This window comes from Elgaria multicarinata, chromosome 1, assembly GCF_023053635.1.
Source record: "Elgaria multicarinata webbii isolate HBS135686 ecotype San Diego chromosome 1, rElgMul1.1.pri, whole genome shotgun sequence".
Lineage (NCBI taxonomy): Eukaryota > Metazoa > Chordata > Lepidosauria > Squamata > Anguidae > Elgaria > Elgaria multicarinata.
Genome location: NC_086171.1, coordinates 164,646,359 through 164,667,906, shown reverse-complemented (window position 1 = coordinate 164,667,906; position 21,548 = coordinate 164,646,359). Strand labels below are relative to the sequence as shown.

At 43.7% G+C, this 21,548-nt stretch overlaps 1 protein-coding gene across 1 annotated transcript; it reads left to right on the top strand.

Moving 5' to 3' along the window:
- Positions 1–1,986: 1,986 nt before the first annotated feature.
- Positions 1,987–19,963, top strand: LOC134409251 (chitotriosidase-1-like). The gene is made up of 11 exons (XM_063141892.1): positions 1,987–2,045; positions 5,750–5,779; positions 6,432–6,633; positions 8,783–8,839; positions 10,312–10,477; positions 12,144–12,268; positions 12,489–12,579; positions 14,471–14,653; positions 17,092–17,208; positions 18,063–18,198; positions 19,138–19,963. The coding sequence occupies exons 1-11, from the start codon at positions 2,021–2,023 to the stop codon at positions 19,371–19,373; spliced, it is 1,368 nt and encodes a 455-aa protein (XP_062997962.1). The 5' UTR covers positions 1,987–2,020; the 3' UTR covers positions 19,374–19,963.
- The last annotated feature ends 1,585 nt before the right edge of the window (positions 19,964–21,548 follow it).

Here is a 21,548-nt window from a genome sequence, read left to right as displayed (position 1 = left end):
CCTTCTCCCGTACAATCCGCCCCCCACACTCAGGTCCTCTGGGAAGAATCCACTTCAGCTAGCAAAAACTAGATTAACAACTGTTACCCAGAGGACCTTTTCTTCCACTGCTCCCAGACTGTGGAATGGCCTGCCGGAGGAGATTCGTCAACCTGACAGTCTTTTAGCATTTAAAAAAGCAATAAAGACTGATCTATTCTGGCAGGCCTGTCCAGTGAAATTTTAGAATGTTTTCAGGATGGTTTAATCATGTGTGGTGTTTTAATCCATTTTAATGTGTATTTTATATCATGTTTTTATACTGTTTGTTTTATACTTTGAATTGTTTTAGTTTTTGTGAACCACCCAGGGAGCTTCGGCTATTGGGCAGTATAAAAATGCAATAAATCATCATCATCATCATCTGGCTAAAACTGTTCAGAAAAGTCAACTTGTGGTGATTGTACCACCTTAAAAACAGTTCTGAAAACTGCTCCCTATGTTTGTAACAGCTGTCGCTCTGTTACATTACAGGGTCTTAGGACTTTTATTGCAAAGCAGCTGCCATGTTCTCCATGCTACCACCACTATCTTAAACACATTGCATATGTATGCAGTACTCAGAGGAGCAGCCCCACCATGCTGGTTTCCATGCAATGGCTACTGATAAAATCAGTGACCTACTTTAAATAGCAGTAGAATGGAGAACAAGATAGAGACAACATGTTTACACCTAAAGAGCAGCAACTGGGGTGGGGTGGGGTGGGGTGGGGGGCAGCTGAGTCACCAAGCTATGCGTTGAGGCTAAGCCAAGGACCAGAACTTGAGCAGTAGAAAAGCAAGGCCCACACCCACCCAAGCTACATTGCCCATGCCCAGTAAGAAACTAGGAGGTTACTGTGGGAAGGGTCTTCATTGATCACAGCTTCTACACCCTTCCCAGGTCCCTAATCCCCCCCAATTGTTCCTCTCCCACACTTAAAAGATTTGGGAACCAGGCCCATAGGACACAAATCTGCATAAAATCTGCATAGGATAATTCATAGCTATATATAGAAATTGGGAAATAAATACTAGAATGTGTTTAAATTTGACAAGAGGCAAAGCCCAACAATTAATTTCTCATCAAAATCATCTCAAATAAATCCATTAATTTTTCACCCTGACCTGATTATCCCAAACCAATGGGGAAAAGGGGTTTTGTCTCAGCTTAATTGCCATGCAGAGGGGAGATTGTGTAGGGTGACCATGTGAAAAGGAGGACAGGTCTTCTGCATCTTTAACAGTTGTAAGAAAAGGGAATTTCAACAGGTGTCATTTGTAAGCATGCAGCACCTGGTGAAATTCCCTCTTCATCACAACAGTTAAAGCTGCACAAGCCCTGCCTTCTTTTGTATCTGGTCACTCTAGTATAATATGCATAAAATATATATTATATATACAACATATATACAAATGACACCAGCTGAAATTCCCTTTTATATACAACTGTTAAAGATACAGGAGCCCTGTCCTCCTTTTCATATGGTCACCCTAGCCAAGTTGCTGTATGTGGGATCAGGAGAGTTAACCCTTCCTTTCCCAGCTGCAGTCTCCTTGAAAATCACCCCCTGCATGGCAATTAAACAGAGGGGGGGGAACCTTAGATGGGCACCAATAGAAACTCAGGGCTGTGTAGAATAGATGCGGACTCCTGAGAGACAGATTTGGGGCTAGGGTCTCATGGGCCGAGCCCAGCAATGCCCCTGCCTGCCTTTCCTTTCTTGACCTTTCAGTCTGGGGATATCCAAACCTGGCACGTACTTTAGTGAGAGCCAGGAAAATAGATTATGCCAAGTCATTCATGAAGTTGTGTCCCTCGCTGTGATCACCACCTTATTGCAACATGGCATAATAACCACAGACATCCAGGAAACGCTGTTTCGGCATCATTCTCTCTGGGTATGAGTAGCTATAAATGCAACAGAGAAGGTGAGCTGAGCCAGGGTACAAAGATCTATTTTCTCAAGAACAGGAGGATCGTGCCGCATCTGCACTCAGCATGGGCTGGGCATTCTTTTTGGCAGGTAAGTTTGGATTCAGTGGCTTGTGTGTTATACGTTGTTGAAATGCTTTGCTGGATTTCATTCACTTAGTTATTTCCTATTGTGCTATATAAGAATATGTTTGAGACTGGGAAGAAGAGGAACCAATTTATAGAACACTCTGCCCATCAAAAGCCACAATTTTGAAATGATTGGGTTGTCCATACTGTTTCAGTTGACAGATTTGCAACATTAGAAAAAGCTATGGGGACCCAACGCAAAGAGCATCTCTACATTAAGAGGGAAATCACGTTGTTTACCTGGGGCTATTGTGCTTCCTGGTTGTTTAGCATGATTGATATGGGCTGCATTACACAAGAGGAGAGGGGCAACAAGGGGGAAGATCCTGCTGTTTCCCCGGGGCTCCTCTAAACAGCAGACATGTTTCAAGGGAATGCTTCCCTCCCTGGCATGTGTACAAAGTAGCAGGGCAGAAGAGTCATGTGCTGTAAGTCTGCAAGCCTCAGCACACTTACTTGGGAACTTCCACTCTTGGACAGTATAAAAATGTAATAATAAAATAAAATAAATAATAACCCCCATTGAACACAAAGGGACAAATGGGGAACTATTAGCACAAACCAGCAGAAAAAAGAAAAAAATATGTCTGGGGGTAGGGTGAGAAAAAGAAAAATCATGTATTTATGGTAGGGTGACCATATGAAAAGGAGGACAGGGCTCCTGTATCTTTAACAGTTACATATCAAAGGGAATTTCTGCAGGTGTCATTTGTATATATGGAGAACCTGGTGAAATTCACAACAGTTAAAGCTGCAGGAGCTATACTAGAGTGACCAGATTTAAAAGAGTCCATGAGCGGATCTACACAGCGCACTGAAGGCGCTTGCATGCGCCTTCAGTGCGCCCTGAAAGCGACTGTGTAGATCCTGCTGGAAGAGGCGGAGGAGGAGGAGGCTGGGGAATCCGGCCGCATCCTTGCCGCTGCCGCTGCCGCCGCCGCCCACCTCCCCGCCAGCCTCCTGCTGCCGGCGAAAGAGCCACCCGGGTCTGAGAACTTCTTCCGCTCTCCGCCCCGCCTTCTTCCGCCGAGTGGCTCTTTCGCCGGTAGCAGGAGGCCGGCGGGGAGTTGGGCGGCGGCAAGGACGTGGCCGGATTCCCCAGCCTCCTCCGCCTCCACCTCTTAGGGCAGGATCTACACAGTCGCTTTCGGGGCACACTGAAGGCACATGCAAACGCCTTCAGTGCGCTGTGTAGATCTGGCCCATCTGTGACCAGCAGCTGGTTACCACAAGTGAGAAATGTGACTGTGTTGTTTGTATGACTGAGTGTGGGTTTGAATGGTGAGTGAGTGCATAGGTGGTGTAGGTAAAGATGTTTTTGGGAAGCCGTGGTGCAGGGACACATGGAGGGGGAGCCACTATTCCAGTGATTGGGGCAGAAGGAGATATGGCAGGAGGAAGGGGTTGCAACATCAGTGTAGAACGGGTTTCAGGTGTCTTCACACTGTTCCCCTTCTACCCTCCTCCTCAAGTTCTCATGTATCTGGTAGCTCATCCACTGAGCCCTCTTTCCTTGTGGTGCTACTCTTTAATGCCAGGTCAGTCCGCAATAAGACTTGTCTTATTCACGATTTAATCCTGGATGAGAGGGCTGACCTGGCATGGATTACTGAGACTTGGGTGGGTGAGCTGGGTGGGGTTGATCTGACTCAGCTCTGCCCATCTGGGTACTCAGTGCAGCACCAACATAGATTGGAGGGATGGGGTGGGGGAGTCACCGTGATTCATAGATCTTCCATCTCTATCACCAGGAAACCACTCCATCTTGAAGCAGGCCTTGAGGGTTTGCACCTGGTGTTGGGCCAGACAGATTGGGGATGCTGCTGGTATACCGCCCACCCTGCTGCCCGGCATCCTCCCTGACTGAGCTGGTGGAGGCAGCCTCAAGTGTGGTGTTGTAGGAACCCAGGATGGTGGTTCTGGGTGACTTCAACTTTCATGCTGAGGCTGTCTCTGGGGCTCCGGCTCGGGACTTTATGGCCTCCATGACAACCATGGGGCTGTCTCAGTTTGTCATTGGCCCAACACATGAAGCAGGGCATACCCTTGATTTGGTTTTTGCTCCAAGCTGTGAGATGGGTAGTCTGAAGATTGGGGGGGTCCAAGTAACCCCATTGTCATGGTCGGACCATTTCCTGGTGAGATTTGAACTCACGGCGTTACTACCCTCCTGCAAGGGTGAGGGACCCATTCGGATGGTCCGCCCCAGGAGACTGATGGAATCCAATGGATTTCTGAAAGCTCTTGGGGATTTTCCAGTGGAGAGAGCTGGTGATCCAGCCGAGGCCCTAGCCTCACTGTGGAACAGTGAGATGCGGAGGGCCATCGACTTGATCGCACCTGAGTGCCCTCTCCAGTCCTGTAGAGCCCGCTCTGCTCTGCTCCTCGGTATACTAAGGAGTTGCGGTCAATGAAACAGGCTGGACGTCGGCTAGAGCGCAAATGGTGCAAGACTCGAAGCGAAGATGACAGAACATGCTGTAGAGCGCATAATCGTGCCTATTGCATGGCAGTGCGGGCAGCAAAGAAGGCTTATTTTGCTGCCTCCATTGCGTCCTCGAGTAGCCATCCAGCGGAGCTCTTCTGGGTGGTCCGTGGGCTGCTAACATCATCCCCAGCAAATGGGGCCCTGGCTCCGTCAAGGACCCGCTGTGACCTTTTTGCATCACACTTTGAGGACAAGATCGCTTCTCTCCGCAGCGAGCTTGACGTTGTTTTCAGTGCAACTCCAGTTGAGGTGTCCGATGCCACCATCTGCCCAATTAGACCCATTTCTGTCGTTGGAGGCTCAAGTAGCCGCCATGGCTCGGAGTGCCTTTTACCATCTTCGGTTGGTTCGCCAACTACGGCCTCTCCTTGACCACGGTGGTACAGGCATTGGTAATCTCAAGATTGGATTACTGCAACGCACTCTATGTGGGGCTGCCCTTGAAGCTGCTCCGGAAGCTGGAGCTAGTGCAGAATGCTGCAGCTCGGCTGTTGTCTGGAGCTGCCCCTTTCCAGCATGTAACTCCCCTGCTGAGGGAACTTCACTGGCTGCCTATTCACTACCGGGCCAGGTTTAAGGTTCTTGAACTTGTGTACAAAGCCCTAAACAACTTGGGACCAGGATACCTGAGAGAGCGCCTTCTCCCTTACCAACCTGCCTGGTCACTGAGGTCATCCGAGGGCCTGCTCCTGGTGGTTCCACCTAGATCCATCCTCTGATTGGAATTCACCAGGGGAAGAGCCTTCAGCGTGGTGGCGCCCCTCCTGTGGAACTCCCTGCCTCTGGAGGTCAGGCAGGCGCCAACCTTGTACTCCTTTCGGCACCTCCTGAAAACATCTTTATTCCAAGAAGCCTTTCTTTAACAAGCAGCCTTGGATTTCTGTTTTTGCTTCTTTAAAATTTTGTTTTAACTGTTTTATTCTGTTTTTAATTTCATTTTACCTTGTACACCGCTCCGAAATTTTTCAATGGGGAGCGGTATATAAATACTCTAAATAAATAAATAAATAAATAAATAAAGTTGTGTTGATATTTTATTCTATAAACCATTTTGAATTCATGTAAGAAAAGTGGTATGTAATGTTATTCTTCCTCCTCCTCATAGAATCAGCCAAGTGGTAGGTACCAAAGAGGCCACCTACCTGCCTAACCTGTCTTCCATTTTTATTTTTCTCTAGGTTTCACCATCTTGCTGTTTTTTCACTGCAGTAAGTAAAGCAACCACCCATTCGTCCCTATTTCCTAATAAAATGTCAAGAGAAAACAAGGTAGAGTAAGGCTCAGGTTTGTTGGCTTCCATCAGAACTTAGAACTCCATCAGAACCAGTCAGAACTCTGGTACTGGACCCCATCTCCCAAATCCGGCTTTGTACCTTGGATAGCTCCCTTAGAGTTCTGACTGAAACCCAGTGTAGATTCAACACCCCACTGACATCGGAACCACCAGCCTCCACTGGTCTTCCCTCCAGTTTGCCCCAGAAGTCCTGCCCCCACTCCCCAGCTAGCCAATCCAAGACCCAATTGATTCAACCTTTCCTGTTTCAAGCCGGCTACTGGAAGCATCACAGCACCACCATTGTGCCCAACCCAGGCACCTGAATTCCAAAATTAGAATAACTTGCTTCTTTATTTTCTCTGTGTTTTCCTATAAAACCTTTCCTACAATAATATGAGAACCAGCTCCGAACCAGCTCCAAATGGGTGCATGGATTGTCCCTGGTTTGAATTCATTGTAGTTTCAAATTAGCCCTTGATCACATAAACACGCCCAAGGTTGATGGACGTAAGGGCTATTATCTCAGGTTAAGTGTTTGGGTGCACCATCCATGATGTCTTTCACATGCTGTCTCATTTCCACAGGCTCCGCTTTCAAACTGGTATGCTATTTTTCCAACTGGGCTCAGTACAGGCAAGACAAAGGGCGGTTCCTCCCTACGGACATTGATCCCACTCTGTGCACTCATCTCATTTATGCATTTGCGGGAATGGAGAACAACGAGATCAAAACAGTGGAATGGAATGATAAGGAGCTGTACCAGCAGTTCAATGATCTCAAGAAAAAGTATGGAGACTGCTGGGGTGGAAAGGGGACTTTCTGGAAATCCCTAAAACCAGGATCTTGCAATGGTCCACTTTTACAATAATTGGGGAATGGAATTGAACATAAAAATTACACAGTGTTAGATAATTGGAAGGGGAAATTGTGCTCAAGCCAACCCCCTTACATAAAGTAGTAGCATCCATATACAACCATCAGGACCAGCCCTACTCTTGGGCAAAGTGAGACAGTTGCTTCAGGCAGCTGATTTTGGGTGTTATGAAATGGCAGGAAATGGTTAATTATTGAATTTGGTTTTATTCTATTTCTAATCCCAGAGAAGGGGATGCTTGTGAGATTTTCTGCCACAATAATTTGAGTAGCTTTGGGTACTATCCACCTTTCCTTGGGACGGGGTGCCAATAGTTGATCTGCTCCAGGAAGCGAATTGTCATGTGCCATGCCCGATTATCCTCTTTTTTTCATCACAATACTAAAGGCAATGGGAGTGTTCCTATGACCCTCTCATGTGTTCCCTGGGCATGCAAAGGAGAAGACCCACCCTGATGTGCAAGCTGACCACCCCTTTCACAGCCTGAGAAAGCAGGCTGTGCACGTGCAGCACTTCTTTGCAATCCAGAACCCTACCTGACCCCAATAGGTTTCTGATTTGCGACGATGAGCCTTAAATGCATACAGCTGTGCATATCTAAGGCTAGTGTCGGCTTCTGGTTTTGGGAGGCCCTTTGGGCAAGCCACCCTCAATAGGCCCCTCTTCCTCAGTGAGAGTACCTTCTTACTAGCATTGTTGCCAGCTCCTTTTCTTTCCTTCCTCATCCTTGCCACCATGTGCTTGCTTGCCAGGCAGAGAGACAATGAGCAAATAGGCAATGGCATCTTGCACACCTTCTTCTCACTGTCACTGTTGCCTGGGCCAGCAGAAGAGGACCACAAACAAGCAGATTGCAGTGGTGAAGAAGAGGAGGCGAAAGTCCAGGACACCCTTGTCAGTAGAGGTGTACAAAATCATGCATGGTGGGGAGAATGTGGATAGAGAGACATTTTTCTCCCTTTCTCATAATACGAGAACCCGGGGTCATCCCATGAAGCTGTTTGGTGGGAGATTCAGGACAGATAAAAGGAAGTACTTTTCACGCAGTGCATACTTTAACTATCGATTTGGCTACTGCAAGATGTAGTGATGGCCGCCAATTTGGATAGCTTTCAAAGGGATTAGATAAGGCTATCAATAGCTATGTTGTCCCTCCATTATCAGAGACAGTAAGCCTATGTACACTAATTGTTGGGGAACATGAGTGGGAGGGTGCTGTTGCACCCATGTCCTGCTTATGGGTTCCTGGGTAACGGCTGGTTCACCATTGTGTGAACAGAGTACTGGACTAGATGGACTGTTGGTCTGATCCAGCATGGCTCTTTTTACGTTCTTATGGTCCTCTGCTGAATGTGGGCCCTACTTCTAAGAAAGGGATTTCTTGTCCACTCTATCCACCCATCTATAGCTTTCTTTCCAATTGGATTAATGTGGCTGGAGATATCCTAGACATCTTTGTTCTTATAGGTAGGGAGCTCGTATTTCAGGATAACATCATGGAAAGGGTCTTATTTTTGATTGTGTGAAGTGGGCTATGATGGGTGTTTGCACTCTACAGCAGTGGAGGGTTCCCTTGAGCTCAGAGTGACTTCTATCATAGTGTATACAGTTACCACAGCCCAAAGCATTGCACATGGATCCGCTGGGGCTGTGTGCAAGAAGCCATTTTGAAAAGATTAAACTCCCACCAATCAGGTTTTGGGCAGGAAAGGTGAAGCAGGAGAAGGTGAATCCAGCTCCACTTTCTCTTCTTTTCCTGAACACCAAAGTGGGGGAATTTTAAATTGTTGTGTTTTGTTTTAAAGTGCTCCACGCTTGCCGCCCCAGATATTGGCCTGGAAAGGGAACTACACACACAGGGTGTTTTTGTGTGTTCTGTTTCTCATCCATGTGGGAAGTATAAGCATGGAAACATCCTCCTGTGGGCACTATAGTGCTACAAGTTCAATCAGAACAAGTTACCTTTACCTAATATGGAAAGATATATTTGCCATCTCAGCTGTGCAAGACAAGAAAATTTAACTCTACTCATTGATGTTTCCCCACCCTGCTCTTTTCTAGGAATCCAGCACTGAAGACACTTTTAGCCATTGGAGGATGGAATTTTGGTAGTACAAAGTAAGACATGAGCAACTTTATCATGAGTGGGCAACATATTGCTTCCCTCCCCCATGAGTTTTTATGCAACTTGCAGGATCCTATTGGAATCCTAGAATCTCAGTTTTCTTTGTGTTTTAAAATTAATTTTCTAACTTTCATGGATGTAGATTTAAAAAATAAAAAAGCAGGTGGCAAAAATGTTAAAAGGTCAAGAAGGAGGAATCCTGTTTAGAAAATTCCCAAATACATTTTAGGATTATCAGTTGTCATTGACTCTTTTTTCACTCTCTTGCTCACTGTACTAAGGAAAACAGTTACTGAGAAAATTAAAGGTAGGATGACCATGAAATCAAAATATTGAGAAATGTGCACATTAGCTCTAACCTTCCCATCTCATGATATATTTCTCATGTTTAATACTGAAAATGTTACCACTGATGTTAGTCCTTCAAATTCATCTCGGAAAACGATGAAAGGTGGAACATTAACTCGGGGGGGGGGGGGGAGACGCATGTTCCTGTGGATTATTTAATTCTTTTTCTCCTCCCCCTCTTCCATTCCCTGGAGATAATTCAGCACAGTGGTATGCTTTATAGAAGCAAAGAACACAAAGGAAAGACAGATTGAGCTACAATATTTCTCCTGTGGTGTCACAGAATAAAATGAAAAAGCTGTTTTTGCATCACAAATACTATCATGCCACTGCTTGATTTGTCCCAAAGCACCAATTATATATCTGCTCAATGCGTAGAATTCAGCAGCAGGGAGGGGAGCATTTCCCATTCCTGTGCACTGAAATGTCTGTGTCTGGGGACGGGGAGCATTTGTGCACATAAGCACATGTGCCACCCCACCCCAGCTGACACCAGATGTGGCCCTTGCAGTCAAAAAAAGCTGCACGTCCCCACAGAACACTAAAGTCTGTTTTGTTATGCACAGTCTTCAGGGAGCACCCACAATTTATGATGGTTCCATTCTGGCTTAATGAAATACATTGATGCAAAGAAGAAAAAATGCAGCCATAGAAACTAGATTGTGGGAGATGACAATTTATTCTGGATGTTGTAGTGGAAAAGAAGAGTTATATGATCAGGAATACATGTTGGAGGTTGCAGAACCCTATTCTAAACATAGCAAGTTATGTAAACAAAAAAATAAAATAGTTGCAATTAGAATATGGAAAGAAGACAGCTTACCCTACACATGGTTAAATTACATATTTAATCAGGTTGTAAAATTTGGGTTTTAAAGTTGTTGGTTTTTTTTTAAAAAAAAATAGAATTTTGTTTGGAAATGAGATTAAAATCTAGAACTAGGGTGAAGGAAGGCTAAAGTCTAAACCTGAAGACTAAAACAGAGGGGTCTTGGGAATCTCCATAGGGAAGGTTATTCTGTAGTCTTGGTACCATCACTGAAAAGGCTATATTTTGAACACAAAACTAAATGTTATCATTGTGGCTTGAATCACTTATATGTCACTTCCATGCTAGGTTCTCTGCCATGGTGGCTGCTCCTGCCAATCGAAAGACCTTTATTCTCTCTGTAATTTCATTCCTGCGCAAGTATAATTTCAATGGCCTAGACCTTGATTGGGAGTACCCTGGAGCCAGAGGCAGCCCAGCAGAGGATAAAGTGCGCTTCACTTCTTTGATTCAGGTACAATAAAACCCAGCAGATGACTACAGAATGTCAGCCTTACATTTCTGTCTGCAGTTTTATTCTAGTTAGCAAATTCTATGTGCAATAATAGGTAACAATTAAAAGGAGGATCCAGGAGTGTTGCAAAGACAGACACGATGAATGTCGTTTTCTCAGTGAAAGGTAGAATCAAGTCACAACATTTTGAGCCATGAATTCCAGCCTGGGGCCAAGGTGTAGTCAATCATTAGATTCCAACATGCAATACAGAGATGCAGTTTTCTATCATAAACCAAGGACGTATCCCAAGCAAATGATCAATGAAGAGCAGGTGTAGTGGTACATTTTGGAGTGCAAATGCCCATCATGATAGACCCAAAAATGCAGGCAGCTCTGCTGATCCTATTCAACAAACCAGTTCTAGCAGTTTTCATCTTCACTAGGACTAGGTCTTTCATAAAGCTAATGGCTCTTAGTTGACCATAGAAGACCAAGCCACCCCAAAATACTCTGCAGTAAAACAGGATTAGCTCACAATATATTGAGCTTTTCTACATGATGCTGTTAATCACTCTATCTATTTTCAGTTTCATCACAGAACTGAGATCCAAGCTCTACACAGAGTTTTTCTTTCCTGCTATTCTGCTACATAACCTCTAGATGGTGCTGTGCTATTGTGGAATAGCACAAATACACAAGTAGTTCTTTGGCTTTCAGAAATAATACCCCATTTTCTCTGCTCTAAAAAAACACATAGAAGCAGTTTCACCGCATTATCAAAAGAACCTGTAAACAATTATGGGTAAAGAATCATGAGTAAGGCATGAGTAAGAAATAAATTCCTTGTGCAGAAAAGCTCATTGTTGCTGGAAAAATCCATTTTCCCTCCAGTCATCATCCCTGGTCATCAAAAGGGCATGGTGCTTCAACTCTGTGAACTCTGGCTCCTCTATAACACTGAACTGGGACTGGAATAGGAGGAGGAGGAAGAGGAAGTAGTAGTAGTAGTAGTAGTTGAGGGAAGAGAAGACAAAGGGAAGTAGTAGGCAGTAGCAGGGCAAGAATGAGACAATAAAAGAAAACAGAATTAAACTGCAGAATTAAAATATTTAAAATCAGATTATAACAATATAAACCCATAGCTGGACAATCAGAAAAGACTTGTTTAATTGAAAATGTCTCCAGCAGGCACAACAAATCAAGTGATGTCAGTGCCTGCCTGACATCAACCATGTACTCACCACCACCTTTAGAGCAGTCCCTGCTTGCGCTGACAGTGGCAACTGTCATTTGATTGGGAGGCCTCTGAAGCTTCAGAAAACTGACGTGAGGCTCTGCCTTGGATCTGAAGCACAGTGTGTCTTGTCCAAAGTGGGCCAAGGCAAAGCAGCCCCTCATTCAAAGCAGGTTCTGGAGTTGTTGTTTCCCTCTGTGTGTGCCCCTAATCAGGACAACACTCAATGTGGAACAGTAAGCTAAAGGCTTCTTTAATAAAAAAGGTATAAGGAACCAGCATCCTGGATTTCCAACTACGTTGGGGACAATAGTGATTGAATCAGTATCACTATCACATCTGCACATTTCTGGTAGCTCTTCTGCTTTGTTTCTATTTGGATTTCCTTTTTTCAAATAAGACCTAAAGCAAAGCTAATTCTGTTATTGTTCACTCAACTGTTTGATTTAGGAAATGGTGAATGAATTCCAGGCAGAAGCCCAGCGGACAGGAAACGAAAAGTTGTTGTTGACAGCTGCTGTGGCAGCTGGGAAGGAAACCATTGACAAAGGCTATGAGGTTGACAAGATCTCACAGTGAGTATCAGCAGACAAACATGAAGCAAAGACGGAAAGCTATGCAGGAGAAGACTCACAAGCAAGCACGCTTGTGCACGCTTGCATTTCTAAAACAAGTTGGTCCATTAACTCAAACCCCAATGGTTGACAAAGAGTTAGTTACTTGTGTTGCAGCCAAGATTCTCACATTAGACGTCGAATAAACATATTGGTCTTTTCCAACCCCCTCTCCTTCTAGGTTACTGGATTTTATTAATCTCATGACATATGACTTCCATGGATCTTGGGAAAAGTTTACCGGACATGTCAGTCCTCTGTACCCAGACACGGTATGTGGTAAATGCTTCTTAGCTCATCGCAGTCTCTTAAACTGTGAAGTAGGAGAGAGCTCAAAGTTACAAAGCCAGTTTAGAAGTGACAATGGCCAGATCTACACCAAGCAGGATATAACACTTCGACAACGGTTTGAAAACTGTATACAGAGTGTGTCATGGGCCCCAACAGTTATCAAAACCATTATAAACCATTTTAAAGTAGTAGTGTAGTTCCTGCCAATCTAGATTAATCATTTTGACAGTCTTGCATTTCACCTTACATCCAGAAAACAATGAATTCAACATGGAGAGGAAGGAAGGAAGGAAGGAAGGAAGGAAGGAAGGAAGGAAGGAAGGAAGGAAGGTTGTTTCAAGGGTGACCCTTCCTGAGTTGGTCTAACGTGGCAACACTTATCCATGCCCAGGTTACATTGCGCTTAGACTATATTGCAATGTGCTCTATGCGGAGTATCCCTGAGGAGCGTCCAGAATTTTCAAATAGTGCAAAATGTAGCAGCTAGGCTGCTTAGCCACAGGGATAAAATAGATTTATTATTTATGGGTTAAATGTTACAATAACATAATGAAGTTGAGAGAGAAATTAATTGTGAGCACCGCAAACTGTATCACAACGACCCAGTTCACATGTCATAGCAGCAATCCCTGGATTGTTAAACCCAGAAATTGCAGGGACAAGTGGAGTGTGCGAGGTGTGTATTCATCATTTCCACTTTCAATTAATGACCCAGGGATGCCCTGTTTGTGGCTTAAACAACCAGAGTTAAGCCAGCAGTAAATCTTAAACTATGCAGAGTTCCAAATTTGTGCATCACAAAACAACCCAGGAACAGGGTGTTCCTGGATTGTATAGTGAAAGTGAAACAAAGAGCCTGGAGCTCACACACACCATTCCCCTGCAATTCTTGGATTAAACATCACAGGAAATGCTTCCGTGATGTGCAGGGTTTTGGCTACAACCAGGCAAAAGTCAAAAGGTGCTGACCCCTAGCCCCAAAATAGGTCCAGTCTCTTGGATAGCTCCTTTAGAGTTCTGTGTGGTTGTAACTAAAACCTAGAATGGATTCACAGCCCCACGAAATTGGAGCCACCAGGCATGGTGTGGAGAATGTGGATAGAGAGACATTTTTCTCCCTCTCTCAAAATACTAAAACCCAATGGGGGTCATCCCATGAAGATGATTGGTGGGAGATTCAGGACAGATAAAAGGAAGGACTTCTTCACACAGTGCACAGTTAAACTATGGAATTCACTACCACAAGATGTAGTGATGGCCACCAATTTGGATGACTCTAAAGGGTTTTGGATAAATTCCTAGAGGAGAAGGCTATCAATGGCTACTAGTCTGGATGCCTATCTGCAACCTCCAGTAGCAGATGTCGTGAACCTATGTACCCTAGTTGCTGGGGAACATGGGCAGGAGAGTGCTATTGCACCCGTATCCTTCTTGGGTTCCTGATTGCAGCTGGTTGGCCACTATGTGTAAACCACCCAGAGAGCTTTGGCTATGGGGCAGTATATAAACTTAATAAATAAATAAAATATGTGAACAGATGGAGTCTTGGTCTGATCCAGCAAGGATGTTCTTGTTCTTGTAATCATGACCAGTATATTAAAGGCTGTTGGGAAACTATAGGTCTGTGGCAAATGCAGTCTTCCCAAATGAGGGGGGGCCTAACCTGATGTTGTGAACTTCAACTCCTATCACCCCCAAACCATCCTTGCCAATGATCAGGAATGATGGGAGTTGTGGTCCAAAACATCTGGAGGGCACCAGGTATGGGAAAGCTGGCCTATGAGTTTGGTGTAACAGAAGGAAATGTTCTGACTACCAAAACTGGATAGTGGGGATTGAACTCATGCTTGCTCCCTTTCTTACCTCATCAAGGACAACACTGTGAAGTACTGGAAGAGCAAGGGAGCACCGGCTGAAAAGATCATCCTTGGAATCCCTGCCTATGGGCGAACCTTCACCCTTTCTTCCTCACAAACTGGGGTTAATGCACCAGCCTCAGGGCCTGGGACAGCTGGACAGTACACAAAGGAGGCGGGATTCTTGGCTTATTATGAGGTAGGCGATAGGTACTGTATATATAAGCAACAGTGGAGGCTGCTTGCCCCAATGTCAGTGGGGCAGCGAATCTGCTCTGGGTTTCAGTAAGAACTAGCCAGAACTCTAAAGGAGTTGTCCATGGTGCTTAGCAATCACAACATTGCACCTTGGGCAGCCCCTTTAGAGTTCTGGCTGGAACCTGGAGCAGATTCATTGCCCCACCAACTTTGGAGCCACCAGACTCCACAGAGGGAGGTGAGAGGGGAAGCAGGGCCCCATTTCTTTAAGCAGTGAGACATTGCAGAACCGCATCACTTCCCCCAAATTGGTTTCCTTTGTAAGGAAGCCACTGAAGACCTATTAGTGTTTTGTAACATTTGTTTGCTTTAAAAATATACATGTTGAGTAAAGGTGGAAACTGGAAAGACAGCTTAAACACCCCAATAGAAGTCTCAAGTTCACTGTTCTCAAAACAGATCTCCAGAGAGAGGCACCACTGATACTCTCAAAATTCAGCTCTGTCTGTCCCTATTTCTACATGAGGCTTTTATCCTGCACCTTTACTGAGGCTGCTGCTTCCAAATTCTTTGCAGGATTAAGACTGGCTCCTTTACACATGTTTTTTTCCTTGTGGGGGTTCCATTGCACAACTACTAGGTGGTGCTGTGGTATAGTGGAATTGCACAATTACACAAGGCTCCTATAAGGGCCTTCAGAAAAAATACCACACTTTCCTGGATTGGGGGGGGGGGGAATCCCATTGGAAACTTTTGCTTGAAAAGTCTCCAAAGAAAACTTTGGCCCAGCACTAGAGCTACATCATTGGATTATCCTGGGCTGTTAATATTCCTTTGTCAAGTCCAAGATTCTGGACAGGTATCCAGAGCAATAGTTCTGTTGACAGATTGTAATTCCATAACAAAATTTTAAGTGGATCAAAATACACATTCCTTTTTCTGCTTATTCATATGAAGAAACATAGGCAGTTTCTACACCAGCCCGAAAAACCGGGCTGGTCATGGCCAAGTCCCTGTGTGTTCAAATGATGCACAGGGACTCCTGGGAGGAAGGAGGGACAAGAACAGATTTTCCCAGGGAGAAGTACTCCCTGGGAAAACCCCATTCTTCCCACGGTCTCGGAATCGTCCCAAGACCATGAGAGGTGCGGCTGCCAGTCCTGGCTTCTTGCCTCCTCCCCACAAGTAGCAGGGATCAGTAGAGGGAATGAACCAGGCAAGAAGGAATCAGGGATGGGGGGGAGCAGGGTCGAAGCTTTTTTTTTTTTAAGTACCTTTTGTTCGAGAGCACGTGCGCTCATCTCCTTTAAAAAAAATAGTGGGGACACCCTCCTTCCTCCCAGGATGTCACGCCCACATGTGGCCTAAGGGGAGGATCTCATGATCAGGATATCATGAGATCCTTCCCCCCCTCCCTCCCTCTATGGTGTAGAAAGTAGGGGTGTGATCCGCTTCTCCTCGGATCTGAGAAGCAGAAGCAGATCGGGGGGATCCGCCTCTGCTACAGGCAGAGAAGAAGCGGATCGGGGGGCTGGAGAAGCATAGCGAAGAGTTTGTATGCATGGATCAGGTGTCATGGTGCCTAATTTGACGTTTCTAATGTGAAAATTGACGGAGATATCAATCTGTGAGGGTGCCTCCTTCAAAAATTTTATCTGTAAAAATGTCAGAGTAAATCCCATTTCTGAAAATGGGGTGTCCCATTTTCAAAAATCCCCCCAAAATCAGGGGATGCTTGGATTTGCTTGAGGCTTGGCATGCATGTGTATACATATATAAGCTATCATGGTGCTGAGTTTGAGGTTTCTAACGTTAACAGAAAAAAAGTTGAAGGCATTTTTGGATTTCAATGCAAGTCTATGGGGGAGGAAAGTGGAGCTCCGATCCGGAGCTCCGCAGCGAAGCGGAGTGGACCATAGGCAAAGCAGAGCGGACCCAATCCGGAAGTTGCAAATCTGGAAGAGAAGCGGATCGTGAGGGTCCGTGCACACCCCTAGTAGAAAGGGCCATAGAAGCTGCTTTTCTGACTATTTTCCCACGTAGCCCAGTGTTTTCTACTCTGTGTGATAGCTTTTGGCAGAAGATTTTCCCATCACTGTCTACAGTGAAGGCAGATACCAGATCGTGATGATGTTGATGATGATCATGATCATGAGGGGAACTGCATGTAGAGCTGAGCAATCTCCTTGCCTCGAGACAGCACCCCTTCCCTATCATGGGATCCCTTTGCAAAACATTTTAGAGGAACATTGAACCCTGCTCTGTTGTACTAACTCAAAATGCACCAGTTATAATCAGCCTTTTTCCGGCTTCTAAACTTGTCAGATATTGCAACAGTCTCTGATTTCTAAGCCTCCACTATGGTGAAATACTCATACTGCGTCTGTCTCAGCTAAGCCATCTGACAACACACCATTAACACAATATGTTTTGTTTCAGATCTGTGACTTTAAAAAGGGGGCTACTACAGTAATGATCCCAGAGCAGAAGGTTCCATATTCTTTCAAGGGAAACCAGTGGGTAGGATACGATGATGTGGACAGCGTTAAAAATAAGGTAAGAATTATATTATATTCATTTATTGTTGAGAAACTTCTGTTGAACCATGATAAATGTTATGCTTAGAAAATACAAGTTGATAGACATACTGGCAAGACAGGCTGCTTAGAGGCCAATCTTTATGTCAAAAATTTCTATACAAAAGGCAATTCTCTGCAGGAATTACATCATCACTGCATGTACACAATTAGCCATTCATTCCCAGTGCATATATACACAGTAAAATGTCAAATGTGGTTAGGCATCATGATTTATGTTGTCTACTGTAACTTATGTTGTTTACTAAGTTGTAATACGCTTCCAGAAACTATAACTACAGGATCTCAGTAGACAACCAGTCACTGTAAAGCTGTTTTCCGAAATTCATTCATTTTATTACATTTGTATACCTCCCAATAGACAAAACTCTCTGGGAAGTTAACAAAGATTGAAAACCATTAAAATGCATTGCGAAACCATTTACATACAAGCATATAAACAAACCACACAGAGATACACGCATATATTTAAACCATTTAAAACAGTCAACAAAATTGATTGAGGGCATGCCATGCATTGAAAATGAAGTGCTCTGAATTTTATTAATGGATTATATTCAGTTGCCCTTTCAGCTTGTAGAAGTGCTCAAATTGACATAAATAAAAACATACCTAGATAACTATCAATAAACAATTCAACATAGAACTTAAAAGCCACAGAATTTCTTTTTAAATTACAGGCAGATTGATATTTTTCAAAACCGTGGGTAGGTTTGATAGCGCACCACCATGAAGTCAAGCTGTAACCATATACATTGCTCTAGCATTATTATTCTCATGAGCCTTTGAATTCCTGCTTTCTGTTTCCCTCAGGTCAAATATTTGAAGCAAAACAACCTGGGAGGTGGAATGGTGTGGGCCATAGATCTTGATGACTTCAAGAATGCTTTCTGTGGTCAAGGAGCATACCCACTTCTTCAGGCAATGAAGAGAGAGCTGGGCTCCACAGGTTAATCACATGTCATTATACTTATTTTCTTTGAAACTATCACCCAGTCACAAGGCCTGTGGGGAACCACATATTTCTACAACACAGTTATTTAGCAAAGTCAAGACAAGTAGCTGTATCAGTGATCTAAGAACAAAACCAGACAAGATATCTGTGAAAGGGGAAGTGTCTCTATTGAAGCAACCTCCAAGTCCATGTTTGTGATTCAGGGTGTGATTTAATACACTTGTGCATCTTGAAACACCTCTCAAGTGGACTCCAAAGATGTACACATTCCATTTTAATCAGCGCTAATGCCATTGTCTCTATTTAAAACAATATAATAGTATGACAGAGGGAGAAAAACTTCTCTCTGTTCACTTCCTCCACACCATGTATTCTGCTCTATGAGCCTTTTGCTTCTTCAATGGAGAAGTGTTGTTTTCTAAACTACCAGCCCTAAAACATGTACATCTAGAATTAAAACACACTGAGTTCAGTGGGAAGAGATTTACTGCACCAAACACTCTTTCTAGTAAGATAGCAATACACTACTTCTGAACAACAATTCCCCCCCTTTCTACTGAAACCAATAGGACCACGTTTTTGTGACTCATTTTAAAATACCGTTAAATTTCAATGAGATTTAAACAATGTTTGTTTGTTTGAAAGAAACATGTATACCTCAACTTTCCTCAATTGAGCAATTAAGGGCATATTTTCACTACAGACTTAAATTTGTAGTAGCATCATCAAAGTCAATGTGAATTCTGCATATGGCCTAGGCATGCAAAGGACAATGTCTGCATGAGGCATGAGAAGCTAGATATCAGTGAAAGCAGCAGCAGCCATGCTGGAAACAATTGTGAAAATCAACGTCTAGTTGATATACACACACACACACACACACACACACACACACACGAGATTGCTAAACTATTCATGTGATTCTTCTGGCAGGCCTAACTCCATCCTTCAGACCTCCAATTCCAGCAGAAACTTCAAACTCTCATCCACCACAGACTGTTCCTCCGGCACCAAACAGCTTTTGTCTGGACAAGGCTGATGGACTCTACGCCAATTTGCAAGACACCACAATGTTCTATTCATGTGCTAACAAGCTTACTTTCAACATGCATTGCCCTGCAAGGCTAACTTTCAACAATCAGTGCAAATGTTGCGATTTTCCTCAATGAAGCCCTTCCCATGCAGATGGACTCCAAAGATGAACACATTCCTAGGGTGACCATATGAAAAGGACGACAAGTTTCCTATATCTTTAACAGTAGTATTGCAAAGGGAATTTCAGCAGGCGGCATTTGTATGCATGGTGAATTTCCCTCTTTATCACAACCGTTAAAGCTGCAGGAGCTCTGTCCTCTTTTCCATATGGTCACCCTACACATTCCATTTTAACCAGAGCTAATGTCATTGTCTATATATAAAACTATTCATATCTCCAATGAATTCATCCACACATTTCTCCAACTCCTAATAAACGAAGTGATGTTATCCATTGATATTTTACACCGGAATACAAACAATCAAGGTATTAGCACAGCCTTGCCCCAACCTAGCACCATGCAGTTGTTTTTGACTATAGCTCTCATCAGCCCCAACCATGGGATTTGTAGTCTAAAACATCTAGATAGCATCTTGTTGGGGAAGACTATATTAGCACTTCATAGTAGTTTTCTTAGAACAATATGTGTTCTTACTCCTTCTGTCCTTGCTTCCTACAATTGTTTTTAAATATGTATCAGAAATAAATGCATTTCAAATCACAGTAGTTATACATTTATTTCATTGCCTCTAATACAACAGGGTGAAGGCTTTGTGAGACTACGGTAACACTAAACCATAATGTCTGGTACTAAAATGTGTTTCCAAATGGTATCTTTCTATAATTTTACTGGCTCAAAAATCAAGCTAAGAATCCAAAAGACTGACCTTTCCTCTATTATTTTAGCCTTTTAGTGACTTATAATTCTTGGCTCTGTAAAGCTGAAAGCTTATTTCTGGTATTGTGAAACTACTAAGTGAACTGCATTTTTAACAATAGATGGTGCTGTACACTTTTCTTACTAATATTACTCTGTATTTTTTATCAGATAGTCCTTTCCTTAATCTGAGTAAGTCAACAATGTCCTTGAAGTCTGTGAAGGCCAAACTACCTGTGACAAAGAACACCTGTCATTAGCCACCCAATGGTTGTTTGCTTTTTGTTTTTTTAACCAAAATGCAGAAATGGGTGGTTGTGAATTTAATTGCAGCAGTTTTGTGGAGTAGAGGATTGAAGAGGATTATTTTTTCGCTGGAGCCATATTTTCAATCAAAAAGTTCTCTTCCTTGCCCCCATCATGCTATTTTCCTAACAGCAGGGGAGAAAATGCCAGCATTTCACGGGCGGTGGGGTTAGGGAAAAAACCTCAAAAGACTAATCATGGTTCTTCTGGCTCATGTGTGGCTGTCCTTTAGCAAATATTACATCTCGTTAATAGAGAGACTTGCTGCTGGCTTGAGCCGAAACCAGATTTTCCCATCATGGTAGTCCAAAAACACCAATCCATCAAAGACAATGCTTGGGGATTATGGGAGTTGCAGTCCAAAACATTTGGCAGGCATCACATTGGGGAAGACGCCCCCTGGACAATGAGGAATATAAGACAGGAGCATTCTGATGAATTTATGGTGCTCCCTTCCATCAAACCAGACCATTGGTCCATGTATTATGACTGTACAATGACTACCAGGACATCTCCAAGGTCTCAGGCAGGCAACATTCCTACACCTGTCACTTTAATATCATTTTAATTGGAGATGCCTGGCAGGGACTGAACCTGGAACCTCCTGCAGGCAAAGCACGTGCTCAAGCCCTGGGCTAAGGGCCCTCCCAGAGCAGTATTATTGACCTGTTGCAAATGGCTTATGCAAGTTTCTAAGTTACACCGAATTCTTTAGCAGCAAAGGTAAGTTAATCACAAAGTGATGTTACTTATGCAGTAAACACACATTATAAACCTTGTCATGCATAAGCTAACCCATTAGGAGTATCATAGGCATGTAAGATCCTCACTCATGGTGGGGTAGAGCTAGATTACCTTCCAGTCCGATGATTCTGTAGGTCTATGATTTGGAATTAGGGGAAGAAATGGAAGTATGAAATTTGGAATTAGTTCCTCCAGTTCTCAAAAATTGCATTTGGGTGTGTTTGCCATCTATTCCCTACCCTTGATAGAAGCTTTTGAAGGATTGGTTTGATGCAGTATTAAATTATTCATACACCCCAATCCCAAAAATGTTTACTCAGATAGGTCTTGTTGATGTCAGTGAGAGCTTCATCCAAAATGTACTTAGGACTTCGGTGTTAT